This window comes from Malania oleifera, chromosome 5 (genome assembly GCF_029873635.1).
Source record: "Malania oleifera isolate guangnan ecotype guangnan chromosome 5, ASM2987363v1, whole genome shotgun sequence".
Lineage (NCBI taxonomy): Eukaryota > Viridiplantae > Streptophyta > Magnoliopsida > Santalales > Ximeniaceae > Malania > Malania oleifera.
In genome coordinates this window covers 23,484,043-23,506,922 of record NC_080421.1, presented here as the reverse complement: position 1 = coordinate 23,506,922, position 22,880 = coordinate 23,484,043, and the positions used below count along the sequence as shown (strand labels likewise).

The window sequence follows — 22,880 nt, the reverse complement described above, 5'->3', positions numbered from 1 at the left end:
TTTGGGATTTTACCAATTAATCAAATAATCCACCAATCCCTGGAAGTCAATACCAATTCTTAATGTAACATGATTCAACTTCCAATGATTAATGCATAGCCTCAAGGTCCCATTATGTTTCTTAGTGAATAACACAGGTGCAACCTATAATGATATACTAGGTCAAACAAATTCCTTATAGAGGAAATCTTCTAGTTGTACCTTAGGTTGCCTTAGTTCAGTTAATGTCATTCTATATGAAGCAGTTGACATAGGCTCTGTTCCTAATACCAAACCAATATTAAATTCAATCTCCTCTTGGAGGCCAGGTAACCGTGATAAATCATCTGGAAATAATATCTAAAAATTCATCACCTATGAGTAAAGAAGTTTGGAATTCGTTAACTCGTATATTTCTTTCATTGTTGTGACAACTCCAGAGATGTGCCCAAATTCTATCCTTTCACAAGCACTCAAGATGTCAAATATGAGAGCTTGTTAGTTAGAAAGAAAACCCACACTCCATTTGGATCTCTGAGTACTATTTTCTTTTAAAAACAATCAATTAGGTGTATAATCAATAGATAACCACCAATGGTTAGCCTCAACTTTAAACAGAGAACTTGCAATAATTACTCATACTCATCAAGGACCATACCTATTAGGACATCTCAGACTAGGATGTGCAATCATTAGCCTGTCAGATCAAATGTCATAAAAGGCACTCCAAACTCTCATCATAACTTGTAATTCGTTTGAGTAAAAATTATGTGAGCTTCTAAACATTCCCTGGAATTCTAATCATCCAACTCCTTTTCAATGTCAAACTAATGCACAGGCTTACATTTTTAAATCAGGGTAAAGTATCATTTTCCTACCAAATTGGTTTCTAATTTTTTTTCTTGCTTTAAATAGTTTTTAAGGCTCAACTTCTAACCTATGGTGGCACACGTTGAATATCAAAACATAGTTGAAAAATATCCTCAAGAAAAACATGGATTGCAATTATGGCAAGTCTAAGTCCCGGTATACTGACTTCAAATCAATCATGATCTTGCTCTAGTGACTGGACATTGTCTGGCAGCATAAATCTGGTGTGAAATGAACCAACAAGGAAAGGGTAATATTCATTTGTAATGGAGAGTTACTAATGGTAGAAGGATTAGATTCTGAAGATGGCTTCAAAAGTCACAATCAATTGCAGACAACAATAGAAGATCTCACATTAAGATGTATACAAATCAAATCCCAACCAAGTCGATGCCTAAGTGGTTAAATTGGTGTCCCATTGCCAAGTAGGATTCGCACATGATAGAGCGAAAAGATAAAGTTTCGGGTCCTAGCATGTACAGTTTCCTTCTGGATAGCTGATTGTTAAAGGTCCGAGTATCATTATGATTTTTTTCTTCTAAGTAAGTTGTTAAAGATGATTCTATTAGGTGTTATTTGATTCATATGATCCTTCGAAATACTTGGCAATGTGATTTCCATGACATCTTATTCTTATGTTTGTTTTCAAGTTATGGTGATAGCATCACTTCCCAGGGAATAAAGAATTTTCACAAAATATACGAGTCCAATTGTTGCCCACTTAGTATCTTACATTTTTATGGGCATCTTAATTTTGGGATTAAATGTCCCCACTATTTTGGCTGACTTATGGAAATATGTAGTCGATGCACATTCTCATCGACCCATCTTTCTTTTTCAGAACCAATACTGGCGCTCCCCAAGGTGACACGTTGGTCCTGATAGACCTCTTATCTAATAATTATTGTAACTGTTCCTTTAACTCTTTTAGTTTTGTCAGTGCCATTCTATATAGCGCTTTATAAATTGGCACTATTTCTGGAGGTAGGTCAATAGCAAACTCTACCTCACGATCAAAAGGTAGTCCCGAAAAATCCTCAAGGAATACATTAGAAAAATCTCTCACTACCGGGATATCCTCTAACCTCAACTCCCCTTCTAATACTTCCTTTACGCAAGCCAAATATCCCTGACAACCCTCCAGCAACAACCTTCTCTCCTAAATGGCAGATAACAATTGTGGTGGGGTGCGCACACATGACCCCACAAATTTGTACTCTTGTCCTCTTGGACGTCTGAACACTACCTCTCTCTGATAACAGTCTATACTGGCGTAGTTAGTAGCTAGCCATTCCATCCCCAAAATTATATCGAACCCATGCATATCTAAAATTACCAAATTAGTTGGTAAATACCTCCCCTAAATATAGACTAGATAGTTTCTGAGTACTTTTCTACACAACACTACAGCCCCAGTCGGTGTAGAAATTGACAAACTAATGTCTAACTACTGAGTTTCTATCCCACAAAATTTAATAAATTCATGGGCGATAAAAGAATGAGTCGCCCCTAAATCAAACAAGGTAGTAGCTTTATATGACAGTATTGAAGCAGTACCTATCACGACATCTCCTGCCGCCTCAGCGTCTCTTGATGTCAAAGTGTAGACCCGTGCTAGGTGGTATTCCTATGCTGACCGCCTTGAGGTGCCTGGTGACCTCCTTTATACGGTCTAAGAGCATACGCAATCACTGGCGGTGCTCGGCAATCTTTTATCATGTGGCCAAGTTGATAGCATCGGTAACATATCACCTCCCTAACCCGGCACTCTCCTGGGTATCTCCTGTAGCATCTGGAACAGGGAGGGGCATTGGTCTACCCTGTACAAATCGGTCTCCTATCCCCTATCTCTGACCACCTCTACTATCCTGCTTTCTCCAAGGCCATCGGCTGGGCCCTGCCTGAAAATTTGGAGGCGCAGGCATCTTCCCCTGACTCTGTGTCGCAGCACCTCTCTGTAGGTCACTCTCAATCATTGTAGCTCTATCAACTACCTTTGAGAAAGTTTGGGCTCGAAAGCTTATAACCTACTCATATAATCCCTGACTCAAACCCTCCTCAAACTTCCTCACCTTCTTTTTTGGCACTAGGTATGGAGTAAAGTGGGACAGCTCGATAAATTTGGCAGCATATTGTTGCACTGTCATGCGTCCCTGTGTCAAACTTAAAATCTCTACTGCTTTTGCACTCCTATTAGAAGTAGGAAAGTACTACTCAAAAAAATATCTCCCTGAAATGGATCCATGTCATCACTTTAGGTTCAAGACTTTGTTCCTCTAACATTCTCGCCAATCTTCACTAGTGTTTAGCCTCTCCCATCAATTTAGAAGTAGCAAATAGGATCCTTTGCTCGTCAGTGCATGGGAGGACTACTAACGTCTCCTCAATCTCCTAGATCCAATCCTCAACCCTGAATGGGTCAGTCTCTCTAGAAAAAAATCGACGGTTCATACGCGTGAACTGCTCAATTATGCATTTCCACTCCCCTGAATTTCTAGCCATCTCTGTCATCACTTGCCAGGTGACACTGCATAACACTGCATTAGAATCTTAGCCACCCACATAAGAAAGCTCTGCCTTATCACCTTCTGCTTTTGTATTATTGTTCCCAAGGTCCATCACTAAAAAGGGAACAAAACAGTCTTAGAATCCTATATCTCAATATCACTAATACACTCAACAAACTAAGCTCATAAAATATTCCTCTATAATCATCTTCTCCAATATCCTCAATCCCAATTTAAGATTCAGTCCTACCACTCAGAAACAAGACCCGGTGATAGTTCACTATGGTTTTCCTGAAGTCGTCACCCCAGGAAAATCATAGAAATAACCACGGAACTCCTGCCTCCAGGCTGCAAGATAGAACCCTAAATTTCCATCCTCATCCTCTAACAATAACTGACTCATATCTCAATTCACCCACCTCTTATTCTCCTCACAATCCATTCTTATACTCTGGTATTGTATTCCACTATTTACTAAAGTCTACAGAACCTAGCAACCTAGGCTCTGATACCAAAATGTGACGCCTCGATTTTTATACCATTTTTTCCAATAAATAATAAATATTAATCAATAATTGGCCACGTCAAAACTCTAATACCATTTAAACATAACCCGATCCAAAGTGGGATACCGGGTAATCAGTCAAACTTATATAAACAACCTTATCGACGGAAGTCAATATATACAAATCATCTAAAATACAAATAACCAGAGTACTAAACATCCATACACATATACATATCTAACACATTCCCAAAAATCAATCAAAACTCTAGGGGAATCATCCATCCCTAGATCAAAACACTCACCCTGTCTATCAGGGTATCAGCTCCCCTCTATCTTAGAGCTTTATTTTCTGGTCTTTCACGATTCCTTGAAATATTTAGATATTTGGGTGAGACACATCTCAGTAAGACGGAATAAATCATTTACATTGTGTGATAATATGAGTTTCATTATATCATAATATATTTGTTTCAGTGATAATACCATTTGAGAAAAATAATATACCAATTATACTCATAATCATATAGATATAAAATACAAGCTTTTAAAAGTTTTATTTCCATTTTTCAAACTCATTTACATGCAACCCATGTTTATCAGCTGAAGTTCTCGAGGATAAAGGAGGTTACACGCCCATACATGTAGCTCCCCTCTACTCTGATATCGTTTGTAACCTTACCCGATAGCGCTGCTCTCTCTGGATCTTGAGAAAGGAAGGATATTTGATTTCCTTCAGGAAGTATCCTAAAGGAATCATTTATTATTATAATAATATTATATATATATATATATATCTTTATTCCCATTTAATTATTTTTTTTTCATTTTAATACTACTCATTTTATTTATTTAATTGTTATTATTATTAGTTAATCTATTTTATTATTTTATTTAATTAATCCATGAACTAATTAATTTATTTATTAATTAATAATATATTTTTCATTTCCATGCATATTATTTTTAGGATCATTACAGCTTATATACATGGTTGGACCCAAGACCCCATAGGCTTTAGATTTTGAGTCAAGTTGGTGTTCATTCATATGTACTAAGCCCACCCATGGGCTCCTCCAGTGCTAACATATATAAGGATTGTAAATTCTCCAAATGGGTTATTTTGATAATGAGTTAGAACATGGCATTAAATTTTGTCGATATTTCGGGTTTCTAGAGGATTAAGATGGAAATTATTCTTTCTTTTTAATTTTTTATAACTTTCTACTAATTTTTGAAAAAAAAATTAAAAAAATTAGGATTATTAGAATTTTAAGATTAAAATTAAAGCAAAATTTAACAATTTTGAGCCTTGGATCTTATTGCATTGGATCTCCTTTTATCCTCTTTTATCTCAACAAATTCTAACATAAGCATTTTAAATTTTCTTCAAATTTGAGCATATAAGGCTCTATTAGACCTCCTATTATTTGTGTTTTTATAAAATTTAGCACTATTGCATTTGTAAAGATCTATACTACAAATCAAAATTGAAAATTTAAAATCATACTCCTAAATAAAAGGCTTACTTTACTAATAAACTCTTATATTTTGAAAGTAGTTTATTAGCAAGAGTCTTTTTATGTTACATTTATTTGGAACTCATATAAATTCATATCATATGCTTGAACTTCACAATTCCAAATGTAATGTAATAATACATCAAATGGGAACTAACATGGTTGTTGAATTAACATAAATAAAGAAGTATATTACCAATTAAATATAAAAAATAAATGTACATTAAAAAAATAGTTGAAATATATACTAAAATGTTAACATAATAATTGAAGTTTAAGATATAGAACAAAAATTCAATGCGTCCAAGATAAGCAACTGTTTCTTAATTTGTTTTTAAAACTGGAAATAAACTTTAACTGCCACACTACAAATTGTTAAATGCACAAGTTTTTTTTTCGAAAGCGGACTATTTAGGGTTTGTCTGGTGTTATTGCTATTTTTTGTTTCTGTATAGTGAAAAAATATATTATGAAATTGCATTCATTTATGATGTCAATTTTATGTTTCTTGTAAAGCCCCGAACCCAAAAGTGGGGCTCGAGGTGCTACTTTAGTAATATTTGTATTCCTAATACCATAACCATCATATAAAAGCAGCGGAAATAAATGAAACATCCTCCAAAACATTACCAAAGTCCTAGAGTGCCATCATGCATAGAAGTTTCCAAATACCCGTATTACAAACCAAAAATAAAAGACAGAAACCAAACTTCGTCCATACAACCCATGTACATAAACTAGACAAACTAACTCAGCCCCTTTAGCCTGCTAAGCACGATCCCTGGTGTTTCCTAAAAAGTAAAATGATTGTTAGCTTTGGTGCAATCCCAAGAGGGGGGGTGAATTGGATATTTAAAATTTATCGCCTAGGTTAAACCAGATAAACAGTATTACTTAACCTAGGGTTTGTTTATGCAAATGTAAACCTAATCATTCACAATATAACATACACGTGCAGTAAGTAAATTGTAGAAATGTAAGTGAACATGCACGATATGTTATCGAGGTTCGGCCAACAGTGCCTACGTCCCCGCCTCTAACTCGCAAGCCAGAGGATTCCACTAATAGCTCACTTAAGGGTGGAGCGGCACCGTTTACAACTAGGTCAAATTAACATAGGGCTGACCTCAACCTTAACCAGGTCAATTAGCGAGGCTGACCTCAACCTACACGCCTTAACAGGACGACGCACCTAGCTTTCCTAACCGGGTCTAAGCCAATCCGGGACTATTCCAGGGCTAGTCTCCCTCTTCAGGCCCGTGCCTGGAAATACAACCAAAGTGTATAAAATTTGTACACGGAAATATGCTTCTAGAAAAGCAAATGTGTGCACCAATACAGCTCAATCAATAAAGCAAGCACGAATGATATGTAGATATGCTCAGTGCTCTAATGTGTTCTAAACACTCAATCAAGTATGATAATCAATCAAGATCTAGAGTGTGTATCTAAGAAAGATTTGAAACACAATATTCGAATATCACAAAATTAGATCAGGGTTTCAAATATGCTAAGCAAGATAGATCAAACAAACTCAATACAATATTTCAATGTCTAAAGCACAATGGAGTTGTTTGAAAGATTAGCTTTTCACAAAAGGATTTTTGCACACAAAATTTAGGTTTAGGTATCTTGCAACAACAATGCAAGAACCACAACCCTTAAAGTCTTCCCACACAAGATTTATCAAATGAAATCCGTGGAAGAACTTTAGGCTATACTCTCAAATAAAATCAATCAACCTTTATACCAAAAGAGAGTATTAGCTAGAAAGATTACGCACAATAGCTTTATAGAAATACTCACGATGCTTAGAGAAATAAAGATTGAAGAGTATGTGAGTGTTTGCAAGAAGTTTTTGGCTAATATAGGGTTTTAAGAGTTAAGAGAGTTTTGCCCTAATCAAGTTTGCTAATCCCCGCTAATAATGATAAATGAATGGGTATATATAGGCAAGGAGGTATTTTTGACCGTTGGGGACCTATTGGGCATTATTAAGAAAGTTTTAATTCATTTTAAAATAATTAACCCTATTTAAAATATGTTTATCTACGGTAAAAATCAGGGCAACCCGAGAGGTCCGGTCGACCAGAAATGGTTCGGTCGACCAAGACTCAAATGGCTCGGTCGACCAGGAGACTTTTGAACTGAAAGGCTCGGTCGACCAGAGAGGGCGATTTCCCAATTTTTTGAGTTTCGGTCGACCAGGGCATTTTGAACTGCCTGGTTCGGTCGACCAGACCGCTGGAAATTCTCCCGAGTACCTTCCGGTCAACCAGGTAGTTGTAGTTCAAAAGCTCAAGGTCGACCGAATGGTCAACTGTTGACCCAGGAGGGTTTCGGTCAACTAGGGCCTTTTGAACTACAAGTTTCGGTCGACCGGGTAGTTAAAATGTTGACAAAAAGGAGTTTCGGTCGACTGTAGTGAAGGCTCGGTCGACCGGGGCTGAAATCAACGAGTTTCAATCGACCGTAGTCAAGGCTCGGTCGACCGGCCTCTACTTTTCTACACAGACACTGTTCAGTGTTTTGACCATAACTTTTCCTATACAACTCCAAATTGGATGTTCTTGATACCAATAGAAATCTAAGAGAAAATCCCACAACTTTTATGTTGAACAAATTTTAAGAAAATGACTTTTGAATTGAGAAAAATATCCATCAATGAGACGGAAGAAACATGAAGGGAGTTTTTCTCTTACGGACACGTTTCAGTGTTTTGGCCATAACTTTTTCTACGTAACTCCAATTTGGACGTTCTTGGTATCAAACTCAAGCTATGGTAAAATGCCACAATTTTCATTTTGAACATGATTTGATATGACATCCAATTGAGTAAGAAAATTGTTCATTTATAACATTCGGTCGACTAGCCGGTTGACCGACCCCTTTGAAAATTTTAGTTTTTGCCTTCTTTTAACTTTAAAACCATTTAAAAACCTTTGTATAAGTTAGGCATTTTATGACAAAAGTTTTTCATGTTATTTGGAGGTCCTATGGTCAATCTAAGGTCAATTTGAGCATATCTACCTATCATGCATGATGCAAATTATTACAAGCCATATGAGTGTACAGTCCATAATAAAATTACATCCCAGAATGAAGAAACTGAAAAATAAATACAAATGTAGAACAAGATTCTTCATTCATCGACACGAACACCGCACGCCATCATAATAAGTCTTTTAGTCCTGAAGCGCGCACAAGGTGATCCTGCGTGCAGTTCTTAGTACAACCATTAGTACCAAGAGTATTTGTCATTATCAAAACAGGGCGTGACCAATCAGGTCAACAATGATCATTGGGGTGAGACACCTCTCAATAAGATGGATTAAGTTAATATTAGGGTGTGACCAACATGAGTTTTAGTAGAAGCAGAAACATCCATTTCTCCATTTAACCAAAAGTAGCATTTGTATATTGTACTCACACCTATACAGTTGAAAATACACATTTATTCTCGCAGTATAAATAAGTTCAATGAATAGATAACACCGTTTACATAAACTCACATATATGCGTAGAAGACACCCCCTGGGACAAACAACATGATTAACCCCCATGACAGGTTGTGCGGCCCGTAGGTTGGACTTAGCTTGGGTGATCAACCTAAACGAAGTCAAAATAACCCTCTGCAAGTACGTCTGCAGGCATCTGCAAGCTCATCTGCAGTTCTGATTGTCTTACCACTTCTTGGTCCGGACTCTAGGGAAGGTACCACAACACTTCGCAGGCCAACCAGCTGAGACCACCTACACTTCCACCATAGTGTGGTTGCACCTGGCCAAACAACGCACTAGCAATGGTACTGTGCTCTTAATACAACCGGTCCTCAGGGTTCTTAAACCATATCATGCAATTTAGGTAATAAAAACTGTAATATAAATCTCACTTTTGTCATTTCATATAAAACTTGCCATCATATCAAAATTCGGCATACAGTCATCATATCAAAACCCGGCATACAGTCGTCGTATCATATGTCCAATATTTCCCACAAACAATTCTTGTATTTCCGTCAAAGAGTCATATTTCCACAATACGATACCATAAAATACTCAGATTCAATTATGAAACAAAACCGAATGGATTATTCTCATGCCCCACGATTTTAGTATTAAAATCAGATACACAACCAGGAAATACCTCATAGTATATTTAGTTCGTATGATGAAAATCAGGGTATAATCACCTCCACGTTCTAATTATTCAAAACATGCTTATATACATAGATATACAAATATATATATATATATATATATATATATATATATATATATATATATATATATACATACAAATAGATTTTTCCATAAGAATATGAAGATGATCACCCCTCACCCTTTGATTCTTTCCCAAAACATGGATATAACCATAAAACCAAGCTTTCCACTGTTCATCTCATTTAAAATATCGTATGATATACTCATATTTATGAAGTTCATTTTTGAACAGTTGGATTTCGAAATAACCATTGATACCATGAAAATACATACCTACGAATAATTTAATCGGTTCAATTTCGATAAAAGACCTGACATAACTTAATCCCCTTACCTGTTCCTGAAAATAAGTCGATTACATTCAGAAAACATGAAAACCTAAATTTCAAACTCGCCACCAAAAGTGAGTCAGCAAGCCGAGAGAAGAGAGAGAAATGATCGGGGACCGATGACGGACTCCGGGTGATCTTAGAGAGAGAGAGCCACATGAGAGAGTGAGAGAAGAGAGAGAGAGTCTCAAAAACCTAATTTAGAGAGGGAGGGAAATGTTTAGTTATGAAAATAAAATATTGCTTAGCCCTTAAGTAATGCTAGCCCAGAGGAAAACCATCGACGGTTTTCTTGGGGTTTCTGAAACCGTTGATGGTTTGGTAGTTCAATGCTCTCAGTTGTTTGTAGTTATCGACGGTTTTCCTTGAACTCAGTGAAACCGTCAACAGTTTGGGGTAATCCTGTCAAACTGATTTTCTCTTTTCCTTTTCTTCTTCCTTATTTCTCTTTTCTTTTATTTATTTTTTTTTTCTTTTCCAAGTTCGGGTCCCTACATATCTATTGTCGATTTTCAATTGTCTACGAAAAAACTAAAAATCAGATTTTATAATTTTCAACTAGTTTGGCAACTTAGTTAGAAATGTTAATATCTAGAAATGTTTATTTTTTATTGAATCATTTAGTTTATACACTTTAAAACTAAAATTAAAATTAAATGATCATATAAATTTAAATATAATTAAAATAAAAATGTACATAAATTTTAAAAATAATAATAAATCCATTGCAAAATATTTTTACTATTTTTCAATTGCCATGTACAATAAAATTTTTATTATAAAATAAATTCTAGAAGTATAACAATAAATAAAAATAATTATATTAATTTTTATTTTTTATTATAGTATTTTTTTAATGTGTATTGTTCTATAATTTTATCATTTTGATCATATTTTCATAATATATTACATTTAAAGATGAAAATGAGCATTTTTAATCAAGCTTTTAAAATATTTTACTTTTATAAATATTGACCTTTTAATTCTACCAAATTAGGAAAGAAAAAAGAAGAGAACTAATAAGTCAATTTAAGACATTTAAATTCTTCTGCAAACACACACACACACACACACACACACACACACACACATATATATATATATATATATAAAGGATTTTATATATGTAATTTTAAATGGTGGTGTGACACCCCGAACCCACCAGGTGGGACCCGAGTGCCATGCAAAGGAATATAAATAAATAACCTCAAATAAATACCAGAATTCTATAAAACATCCAAAAATGAACACTACAACATCCAAATATTTGTATCTACAACCAGCATTTAAAATATAATCTCGTACAAATATATCTGTATATTTACTAGTATCTCACAATACCCTAAAAAGAAAACTACCAAAAACAGTCCCAACCCAAGCTGCCTTCAAGCCCAATCTTCAGAAGAACTTGAAAAGTTGATAATCCACTAAGGCGAGACATTTCTCAGTAAGGGTGGAATAAATTATAACAGTGTGTGGCAAATGAGTTTATATATATATCAAAATAAATTGTTTCTCATATAATATCAATAACAGCTGAGAAAATGCATCATTATTAACATCACTAACATCTATTATCATACACACATCCAATATATACAAGTACATGATTTTTATGCAGGTGAAAATCCCCAAAGATAGGGAAGATTACTCACCCATACAAGTAGTTTCCCTCTACTCTAGTACCTAAAAGATACCTACCAGAGCACTCACCTTACTCAATAAGCCCTCAAACGAAGAATTATCTCGCCACCAGTATACACATCTTTATTTTTTAAAAATACGAAGGTTTTCGAGGATCATGATGATTATCCGCCCATACAAGTAGCATCTCTTTGCACTGATACCAAGAAACTACCTATCAGAGCACTCGCCTTTCTCAGCAAGCCTCGGTGGTATATTTACCTCGCCGCATGCATACACATGCATTCACAACATGCTATACCATTATTATTATTATGTCATAATTAAATTCACATGCACACAACACATCTACACAGGAATCATGCATCTCATACTTCATCTTCCAATGTCCTCAGTACGTGGCCCACACAGAGCAACTACGTACATATCAATACGTGGCCCACATAGGCACCTATGTACTTTTTATCTACACATGGCCCACACGGGCACCACTATCCACATAGGGTACATAACATGGTCCATGCAGACGTCATCATCCACATATGATACATAACATGGCCCACACAGGCGTCATCATCCACACAGGATATAGCGTGGCTCACACATGCACCACTCCGGCTTCCATGACACGTGGCCCACACAGACACCACTATTCACCAGTATCCAATCCCTATGACCTATCCGTAGTACATCTGTAGAACAAACTCCTCAGGCCTGCCAATATCCTACCCCATATAAATGACAATATGACGAACTCCTTGGCCTGCTAATGTCATATCGTGATTTATATCTAGGCAATATAACAACCTCCTCATACCAACGTTATATTGTGATGCATACGAATAACCACACTAGGTAATTCACACAAACGCATCAATACATTTCCACACAAGAATTCAACATATCAATACATTTCCACATAGGAATCAAACATAATAATTCATTCATCATGTCATAATTATTATAAACATCTCATATGCAAGCCTAAATACCACAGTAATTCATATTCAATTTATTAGGAAAAATTGTTCTCATGCCACACGGATTTAATATCATATGCAATTATCTCAAATATAAACCTTAAACAAAATCATCATTTTGCAGTATTCAAGTTGTTCTAAAAATCATGTAGATACATACTAAGTTTCATATGCTAGTAAATAACTGGTTCACCTTAATAAAATACTGATATAATTTTATTCTCCCTTACTTGGTTTCCTGAACCACACCTACAAGGTTCCAAAAATTGTGCCTGTGGTGCTCACCCAAACCCTGTATTTCAAAAAAACCTACTTACACAATTCAACTCCAGAATGCCCAATATTCTAACATTTCCAAATTTACAATAATTAAATAACAATTAATCTCTAAATAACCCTCTTATCCTAGTTTTGGGGCTATGCCTACGACGACCCCATGAGAAATTTGCTCCGCTGGACTTGTAGAGAATCATCCCTAGATTCTCGTAGTGTCGTAGTGGTATCAGAGCATTAGGTTATAGGTTCTGCAGACTTTAGGTACGAATAAGGATAAGGGTAAGAATGGGTAGGTTAGGATGTTGATAGGATATTTTGAGTTTTGTTTCGTAGCTTAGAGGCAAAATCCCTTGATGGACTTCTATGGGTTTCTGAATCCGACTAGTTTCAGAAAACCACGGTAAATCCATTGATGGTGATGTTTCTGAGCAGAGAGACTGGAACTCGGAATTAGAACTCGAGGGTTAGGTTGATTTGGGGAGAAGATGGTTGATTTGATTTAAGATTCATATGTTTACTTAGAATTGTGGAGTATACCGAAATGCATGGTGTGTGATTGATTCATTAATAGTAGAATATAGATAGAATTATCGATTCACAAATTTCGATGAAGAAATTTCATGAGGGGAGAATGTAACGACCCTAAAAAAAACATATGTAAGTGTGATCCTAAAAAAAATAAAATAAAATAATAATAATAAATAAATAAATAAATAAATATAATTAATTATTTTTTATTTTTTTATTTTTTTATTTTTATTTTTATTTTTTTTAGGATCACACTTACTCACATTTTTTTTTAGGGTCGTTACAGTTGGGTTGTTGACTTTTTGAGTCTGATCTCTATTTCGATACTGACAAAGCACCAGTATCTTATGTGTGTTTAAGTATGTGAGCAAGTCTAAATTTCAGCACACTTAAGATCAATGGACTTGGAAGCCAGGAGAAAATCCACGATCATATGTATCTGGCGCATTCCATGAAGACACACGAGCAAGAAGATTGAAGACATTTAATTTCTATTGTAAATGCATTTTTGGTTTTGGTCTATAATAATTGCATATCATACATGATATGGATTGGCAAGCTTAGAATGACCATAGTCTGACCGTAGGGATCCAAACCTGACCTTAGGGGACCCAACCTAAACTCAAAACCTTTATCTTAAAAGCTAAAACTCATACAAAGGTTTTTAAAATAAAGGTCAAAAACAGGGTTTGCAAAACTGACGTTGGATTTTTGGACTTAATTTAAATGTCCGGTCGACCGAACCCTTCCAGTATAAATTAGTTCAGTCGATTGAATAGATCGTAGGCCAGAAAGTCAAAAGTTTGACTAAGTCTCGTGCGACCAAACCCTTGGCATTATAAATGTCTCGGTCAACCAAATAGGTTAGAGGTCAACAGTTTGACCAAGCCTCAGCCGACCAAACATGATTTGAACTTATCGTCATCAATCGACCGAAACTGAGATGTGACTTTCTCCATCTTCCTTAGCCAACCGAACTGTTAGTTCAAATTGACTTCAGTCGACTGAAGTTCAATCTCAACAGACTGAGCCACTCATCGGGTGACCGAATCTATGAAGGTTTGGAAAATCGCCTTGGCTCGGCCGATCGGTATTGTGCTCAGCCAACCGAACCGAACTAAAATTTCAAAAGCGTCTATGTCTATTTGGGCGACCAATACTATGCACCAGGCGACTGAACCTCTTGGCTTCACATATTTTCACAACGGTAATCAAGGTTAAACCACAATTAAACTTTTCCAAAAATTCCTAATATGTCCCTAACAGTCAAAAATCTCCCACATTCTATATATACCCCTTCATTACTCAAATTTAAACAAGAGATTAGATAGAAAAATTCTCTCAAAATATTTTTTATCCTCATTCATTGTTTACAATCTTCTACACTTTTTGTTTGAAAATTTTCTTTTGGGGAGCATTTATTTTGGGCATACATTTTATTATTCATTCTCATTGTTATTTATTTCTCCTCATTGCTTTATTGATAAATTTCTTTGGAGGAATATTATTCTTTAGCTTGTGGATCTTTGCACATATATTGCAAAGATTTCCAAAGCTCATTTGTACTTTATTGCTAAAATCCTTTGAGCTTCAAACCCTAGTTTCCCTTGAACTTTCTTTTAATATTATTTTTCTTTGGGAAAACTTCTAAGGGTTTAAGATCTTTGAAAAACTTATATTTTCATATTCTATTTTTCATCAAAGATCTTATATATTTATTTGGGCACAAATTATTTGAAAGCAAAAACCTAGATTCTCCTACACATTGATTGAAAATCTTTTTGGATAAAATTTCCATTAGGGTTCAAATCTTTGAGCACTCATAATAGATATATCCTTTATAAAAATATTGAAAAATTATTTTGAGAAAATCACATACTCACATTGAGCTTATATTCATATCATATGTGAGGTCATTTGTGCTTTATTGTTGTACACATCAGTTTTTTAGAAGCAATCTGGTTGTACGAAATATTTCATTGATTATCTGTTGTATTCCCGAGGTGTTCAGAAGAGGGAGACTTGCCCTGTGAATAGTCCCAAATTGCTTTGACTCGATTAGAAAAGTACCAGATTGGTTCAAACCCAGTTAGGAGAACTAGGTGTACCAACTTGTAAAGTATTGTAAACGGTGTCACTCCACTCGTAAGCAAGCAACTAGTGGAATCCTTTTACTTGTGAGCTTGAGGTGGGGACGTAGACAGTATTGACCAAACCCCGATATCATTTCTAGTGTCTACTTTTAATTTCCGCATTTAAATGCTTTATTATATCTGTTGTGTATGATTTATTGATATTTGCATATTTTAGTTATCGTGAATAATTGGGAAATACTAAAGCCTGTCATATCTGTGTATTTATCTGCTCAGTTTTTTTTTATTAGAGTATTTGGTATTTGTTTAGACAGACTCTAGGTACTGAAATACTAATTGCGATTTGGATTGAATTTAGTTAGAATTTTTATATACCCAATTCACCCCACTCTTGGGAATACACTAATTCCAACATGGTTAATTTTTGGCAATGGAGTTATTAAAATTTCAGTTAAAATTTTGAAAATAGATTGCGTGTATAGGACAATATCATAATATATAGTCAGATATTAAATTCAACATTAAGGTATTTAGTTCATAAATTATTTTTCTGTTATATAATCAATATCTTAAATAAATGTTTGATGGGTACTGTGTTGAATGAATCATGTGATTAGCACAGTATCATAATATATTATCAGATATTAATTTCAACAAGAATCTATTTAGTTAATAAATTAATAAATGTTTAAATTTTCTGTTAAATAATAAATTATCTTAAATAAAAATTTAATGGGTTTTGTATTGAATGAATCATGTGATTAGCACAGTATCATAATATATTATCAGATAATAATTTCAACAGGAAGTTATTTAGTTCATAAAAATTAATAAATGTTCTGCTAAATAATAAGTTGTCTTAAATAAATGTTTGGTGCGCACTGTATCGACTTGAATTTATTTAGTCTTTCACATGATTAGCATTATAAAATTTTATTAAGGGTGAGTTTTGCCCTATTTTTATAAAATTTTACTCTTAAAAAGCATGCTTTGAATTTTTATTTTATTTTATTTTTTTGGAGAATTTTTAGAAGGTACAAATTTGAAGTTTTCAAAAAGTAGGTGTGAAATTTTTTTAAAATTTTTCAAAGAATTACAAAACAATCTATTTATTTTTTCAATTTTTTGTAATATTTCCATAAAAACTAGAAAATACTAAGAAGTTTTGGCATTATTTACTTGACTAAAACAGTTTTATTTTTTATTTTAATTTTTCAAAATAATTACAAAAATACCAACTTGCTTTCCAACTTTTTTATTTTTTGTAGGAAATTTATTGTTTTCTATATTTTTTCAATTAAAAATTTAATTTTTTAAAAATTGCAAAACAAGTTCTAATTTTGTAATTACTTGAAATTTAGAAATAAAAAGTAAAACAATTTTCTACAGCTAAAACAAATACTTTATTTTCTATTAGTTTATTACAAATCTTGGAAGGCTAAAAAATAAATTATCATTTTTATAATTATCACTAATATTTTTTCCAAGTTATTTTTCATTTTTCATAGAGCAATACTGAGCCTAACTACACATACTATATCAGATACTCATTTCATTCAATTTGTTTTTTTTTTCTAAATAATGTACAATAATCTATTTTAACATTTTCTGAAGTTACATTCACGATTTTCATAATTTAACATGTGTTTCAATTGTTTCTTTGATTCAAAATCAAAAGCATAGGGAGTTGTTTAAGGCCTTGAGTAGTGGTTAGAACCATGTTTAGGAATTGTTTTGATTTTCTCGTCATCCAAACATAAGTTTTATATATCTTCTTTTTTATCTATGGGAATGTTAATTGAATGAGATGATTGGTTATACAAATTGAAAATATTTGTTGCGATTATTCGGGGATGTTGTGCCCTCGGCATCGGGATGTATGCTTAATGCATGTAAATGTGCTCCTATTATTTGACTATGCTTAGAATATTTGATGAATTGTATAATTATTTTCTAGTGGTGTTTAATTTATGCTTTGATAGCATATTTAGCTTATATTGAATAATTAGTTCATTTTTATTCCAAAAAATTAAAAATGTCAATACAAAGATTGAAAGGATAACTTGGGATGCTCCATAAGCTTCTTTTATTTAACTGTAAATCTAACAATACTTTTTTTTTTTTTTTGGTCAAAGAGGGCGGTACCTCCTTTCTTAATTTTATTAATAACCTTCACTTATGGTAGAGGAATACTGCGAAAACAAAAAGACACTTGGGGCTTACAAATAACCAATAAAACACCTCATGCATCGAACCAAACAAAAGAAAAAAACAATCCTATACAAATACCAAAAGGAAACCAACTAAACATACCTCATATAAGTCATACTCATCTTATCCAATCTATACAAATCTTTGAACTCTAGGAAGTTGACTACTATTTGTAAACAAATTATTTCTCCTCATTGCACCTTGTTGAGCCAACGCATTTACCACTTTATTCTCTCATCTATAGAGATGATTTATCGAAAAATACACCCTCCAATAGACCAACAAGCTACTCACATAAATCCCACAAATACCATAAAGAGCATTTACTACATTTTATTCAATTTACTAAAATATTCGAATCACATTCAATGTCAATACTATTATGGCTCAATTGTCTGCAAATCTTTATTCTTTCCATCACTGCTCTCAATTCAATTTCATTATTAGAACACGGACCAAAATATTTTGAAAAACTAAAAATAAAAAAACCTATACAGTCTCTAAGGATGCCACCATTACCCGCCAGCCCTCGATTCCTCAAGCTGCTCCCATCCAAATTTAGTTTTAACCTCCCTTGCCTCGGTTTTAGCCATCTCACAACTTGCATAATTTTATTCTTTTTATTCACAATCTGCACCTCCAAATTCTGTAATATTCGAACATCGGCATTATTTAAATAAGTCATAACTATCATGTTCTCACTCAAAACCCCCACCCAATTCTTAATAGATAATCACACATCTGTACTATTCTCCAATTTCCCCTCCATTCTAGTCACACATCTTCTTTTCCATAACTTCCAAACTACTAAACAAGAAATCAAACTCATCAATGTTCTCAATTGAGAGTATCTGGAAGTCTTGTTAAACCACATTTGGACTCTTTCTTTCCAACTTTGGTGCCTAAAGAACGATATACATGCCTCCACCGAAACCTTCCTCCACACATCAGCAACAAGATCTCTTATTCAAAACGTGCTACACATCTTCTGATTGCCTAATCTCACAACAATCACATGCCGAAGCAAGTGATACCCCCCCACCCTTCTCACCTTTTCATCATCGTTTAAGCACTCAAAAGCAGTCTTCTACATACAAATAGCAATTTTCAAATCTAACAATACTTATTAACACAAGCATTTATAAAGAAGTACGACATTTCAAATGTCTTATTTATTCAATGCAACTAATGAATGATCACGCTAGAACATGAACCCAAATCTCGGCATTACCTCATGATTAATATATTTTGTAAAGATAAAAAGACACCAAAAAGTTTCGCAAAGGGCCATATATTTTTCTAAATATTTCAAATATTTTATGAACCTCAATTTTTACCCAATAATAAAAACAAATCAATAAACACAAACTTCTCTTAAAGTTTCACGTATCTCCTAAGCCTCCACTAAAATTTAACGAAAAAAAATACAAATCTTGGACAAAAAAATAAATACTCATGTCAATACAAGTTAATGATATTTTTAGAACCTAAAAAAAATTTATGCTTTGTTTTTTTCACATTGAAACTGTAAAATTTTGTGGTTACCTCAGAGAAACTTAATATCTTTCGCCCTATAAATCCCATTACAGGAACACTCACTCATATACCATTCGACCTACACAGGCCTCAAGGGACCATGTCACAGATGCAGGGAACCTTAAAACCTACCCTCTTCACAGGGGTAGGGGAACTATAATTTTAACTTACTAATTCACTTGCAAGAGTTAAAAACTTTTAATCTAGGAAAGTAAAAACTAGCTAGGAGTTATAAAAATTAAATTCTGATTTGAATTTGTGAAATACATAATTATACTGAATTTTATTCAAATCTATAAAAATCCAAATTTGAAGCATGAAACTTAAACACAATCAACCTATGAATAAAAAGCCAATCTGCACCATTGTTAAGCTCTAGGGAAAAAGAATAAAACAACCCTACAGCACGGTAAATTTAGGGGAACAGCATCCTGCAAGCAACATAGCTTACTAAAAGGCATGGTAGAAGCAAACTGCCCCAGGTACATGCGTTCATTCAATTTTCATCAGTGTCCCAGTACTTGGCAAGCAGTTGCTCCAAATAACCAAATCCAATTCTCTCTCGTCCTAAAAAAATTGGGGTGGGGGGGGGGATGTTGGTGGTGTTTGTAAAACTGAAAAAAATTTAAGAACTTGGCTGGGAACAACTGAACAATTGTCATCAGGTTAATATACATATATACATATGAATCGATTTCTTTCTACCTCAAAATAAAAAATAAAAAATAAAACTAGGGTGTTCTTGTACACGGCAAATTAGGAGTAACAGGCCATTTTATGTAATATTGGAATAAAAACATGAGCTACAATCATAGAAAGATGTCAATGGCTTCAAAAATGCCGAATCAGGATCAAAAGCTAGGCACTTCAATCACACTCATATACCTCCGGAGCTGCCTCCACCAAGTTGGAAAAAAAAAGGTTGCATGTGATGTTAGCATTTTGAGTAGGCAGTCAAAGTAAGATCAGTTTTACATACGTTTCGTCAGGGTGTTGGTACGCCACGATTTAGTTGTAATGTATGTGCTCTTAAACTACAGTCCTTAACCTGTACATTGGAGAACATAAGCATATCTATATGGAGACAAAGTAAGAAAGAAACATGGTAATAAAGCAAATGCAAGCACTTGCCTGCATGGCTGCTAAACTCAATAAAAAATCTTTGCACTGGTTAAGTAAAGCCTGTTCCTTGGCAGTCACATTTGCAAGTTCAGTTGCAAGAGAGTTGGCTTCCTCCACCTGTATGGCGTGAACTGTGAAGTGTGAATGATCCTCGCATATTTAACTATAAGAGCTAAAAATGCAGACAAGTGAAAGGCAATGAAATGGTTTCCAGCTGAATATTTAAAGTGGCATGCATATCCTTTCCCATCCTTTATCCAAAGAGTCAGGATGTCAATATATAACTTAAATGGAGATGCAAACAATGAACCCCCATTTACCTGGAAATTGGTGAAACTGATGGCAGGAGGGGGGGGGGAGAATTCTATAACTGGTGCTGCAGATGTTCAACAGGAAAACCTGACCCAATAAATAGTTTTCAAGGAAAATCTCTGTTTCTCACTCCTTCAATGAGTCGAGCATAAAAGACTAGGAGGTAGATGGTCACTCAAAATCAATAAATAGAAAGTGGCATGATCGGATTTGGCTCATGAGCAATGGTCCTTGATCTCACTCAACACTGCTGTGCCCTCTATGGGTCTGGGACCCAGCTAGCACTCAATTTCTTAGAGCATGCTTGCAGCACCAGGACAAGCCCCAACAGTAAACCCCATGCACATCTTGACAGTAGATTCCAATGGTCATGCCCAAGGCAGCGTCGCCATGAAGTGATTACCCACTTATACCCCTTTTTGTGAATCAAAAAGTGAAATTTTTTTCTTGCTACTAGATAAGGTATTACCAAAAATCAAAATTGAATAGAAATTTACCTATGACCCAAGATATCCATAGCAGTCCAATAGATTTGAGCCAAGATATTCTAAAAACATTGGACACATGTTGCTACCACTGCAGCAGACAGGAGACAAGAAAAATAATATGCGTAACATATTCTAAAAACATTGGACACATGTTGCTACCATTGCAGCAGACAGGAGACAGGAAAAATAATATGCATAACAGTATGGAAAATAACTGTCACTCATATATAACTGTCAACATAATTTGGTTTCAACTTCTAAGGTATGTTGAATAGATAAATCAATTGAATGATTATTAAAGACATTAGCAATTACAAACATCATGACAAAATGATGCTTGTACACTATGTTGATATGAGGTGTCGCGACAAACACACTGGCACGGGTGCTGCTGCGAACTGGGAAAAAATGGTGAATTTAAAAGGTTATTTTCGTGGAAAAACAATGTGTGATGGAGTCTCCACTAACATTTTGGAGTGTGGTTAGAACACTTTATTACTACCCAATTAAGGGTAGAATCGGTCTACGTTACTAGAGTCAGACTCGAGAGTTCGGTTACACGAGGGGAAGGTATTAGTACCCCCTATGCGCCCGTTCTTATGAAGGGTACCAGATTAATCGAAAATTATACCTTAAACCAAACTTAATAAGCCTTTAAGATTACTCTTTTCCAAAAACCGAAAAAAATGAAAATACTATATAAGTATTCCCTCATAACCGGGGCATATCGTACTCCGAAGAGTTCATACCATCCCTTGAAATCATCGGGATGGAAAATCGAGAAAATAGTTTACAAAATACACGCTCGGGGTTTTGAGATCTTTGTAAGATATTCTAAGTGAAAAGTAATATTCCGAGAGATTTTTGGAATTTGTTCGGGATGGAAACAATTTTTTGGGCCTAAAATATATTTTCGTGATTTTTCTAAGTGTGAAAATATTTTTTGTGATTTTTTCAACATTTTTCCCGAACTTCAAAATAGCACAAATAAAATTAAGACAAAAACCATGGAAGTCAAAGTTAGAAAATATTTTTGGAGTTTTCTAAAAATTTTGTGATTTCTCTAACATTTTTTGTGGACTTTTGTGAACTTTTCAAACATTGAAATGATACTAAATAAATAAAATGAAGAAGACCAGCGCCAACCAGTTTGGGGGGTGAACTGGTCAAACATTGACCGACCCAGGAGAAAACTAGTTTAAGGTCTTGGTCGAGACCATGTCAACACACGGTGCCTACGGGGCACACAAGTTAGCATGTGTTTTTAGTGTGCGCATGGGATGTGTGCAAATGTGTGTGCATGGGTGTGTTTCATGCATGCTTTGAGTTTTGTACATGCATGGGTGTGTGGTTGTGTGCATGAGTGTGTATGCATGTGCACGTATGTATGTGTGTGTGCAAGTGTTAGAATGTATGCATGAGCGAAAGTGTACACGTGTGAGTGTGTACATGCATGTGCATGTATGTAAGTGTTGGAATGTATGCATGAACGAAAGCGTACTTGTGTGAGTGTGTACATGCATATGCATGTATGTGTGTGTGTGTGTGTAAGTGTTTGAATGACTTAGAATATTTTTGGGATTTTTCTCATTTTTCTGGTTTTTTTTTTTTTTTGGTATTTTTCCTGAATTTTATGAGTTTTTTATGGATTATTTGAAGCTTAAAAGAAATTATCTAAAATAAAATGAAAGAAAAACCGGCAAGAACCAGTTTGGGGAGGGCTTGGACCGGTCCAAGAGTGGGCCAATCAAGGCCAC

General features: G+C 34.5%; 1 protein-coding gene across 5 annotated transcripts in view; it reads right to left on the bottom strand.

Moving 5' to 3' along the window:
* Positions 1–19,806: 19,806 nt before the first annotated feature.
* LOC131155339 (QWRF motif-containing protein 2) overlaps positions 19,807–22,880 on the bottom strand; it is a 32,451-nt gene continuing 29,377 nt past the window's right edge. For 2 of the 5 annotated variants that reach the window (XM_058108395.1, XM_058108394.1), the window contains 2 exons: positions 20,333–20,440; positions 19,807–20,249 (listed from right to left, as the gene is read on the bottom strand). In XM_058108395.1, the coding sequence (XP_057964378.1) occupies positions 20,187–20,249; positions 20,333–20,440 (171 nt within the window). In that variant the 3' untranslated portion in view covers positions 19,807–20,186. Of the gene's footprint in view, positions 20,250–20,331; positions 20,441–20,471; positions 20,723–21,132; positions 21,212–22,880 lie in introns of those variants that run through there. The other 3 variants (XM_058108396.1, XR_009136783.1, XR_009136784.1) reach the window with 3 other exon arrangements.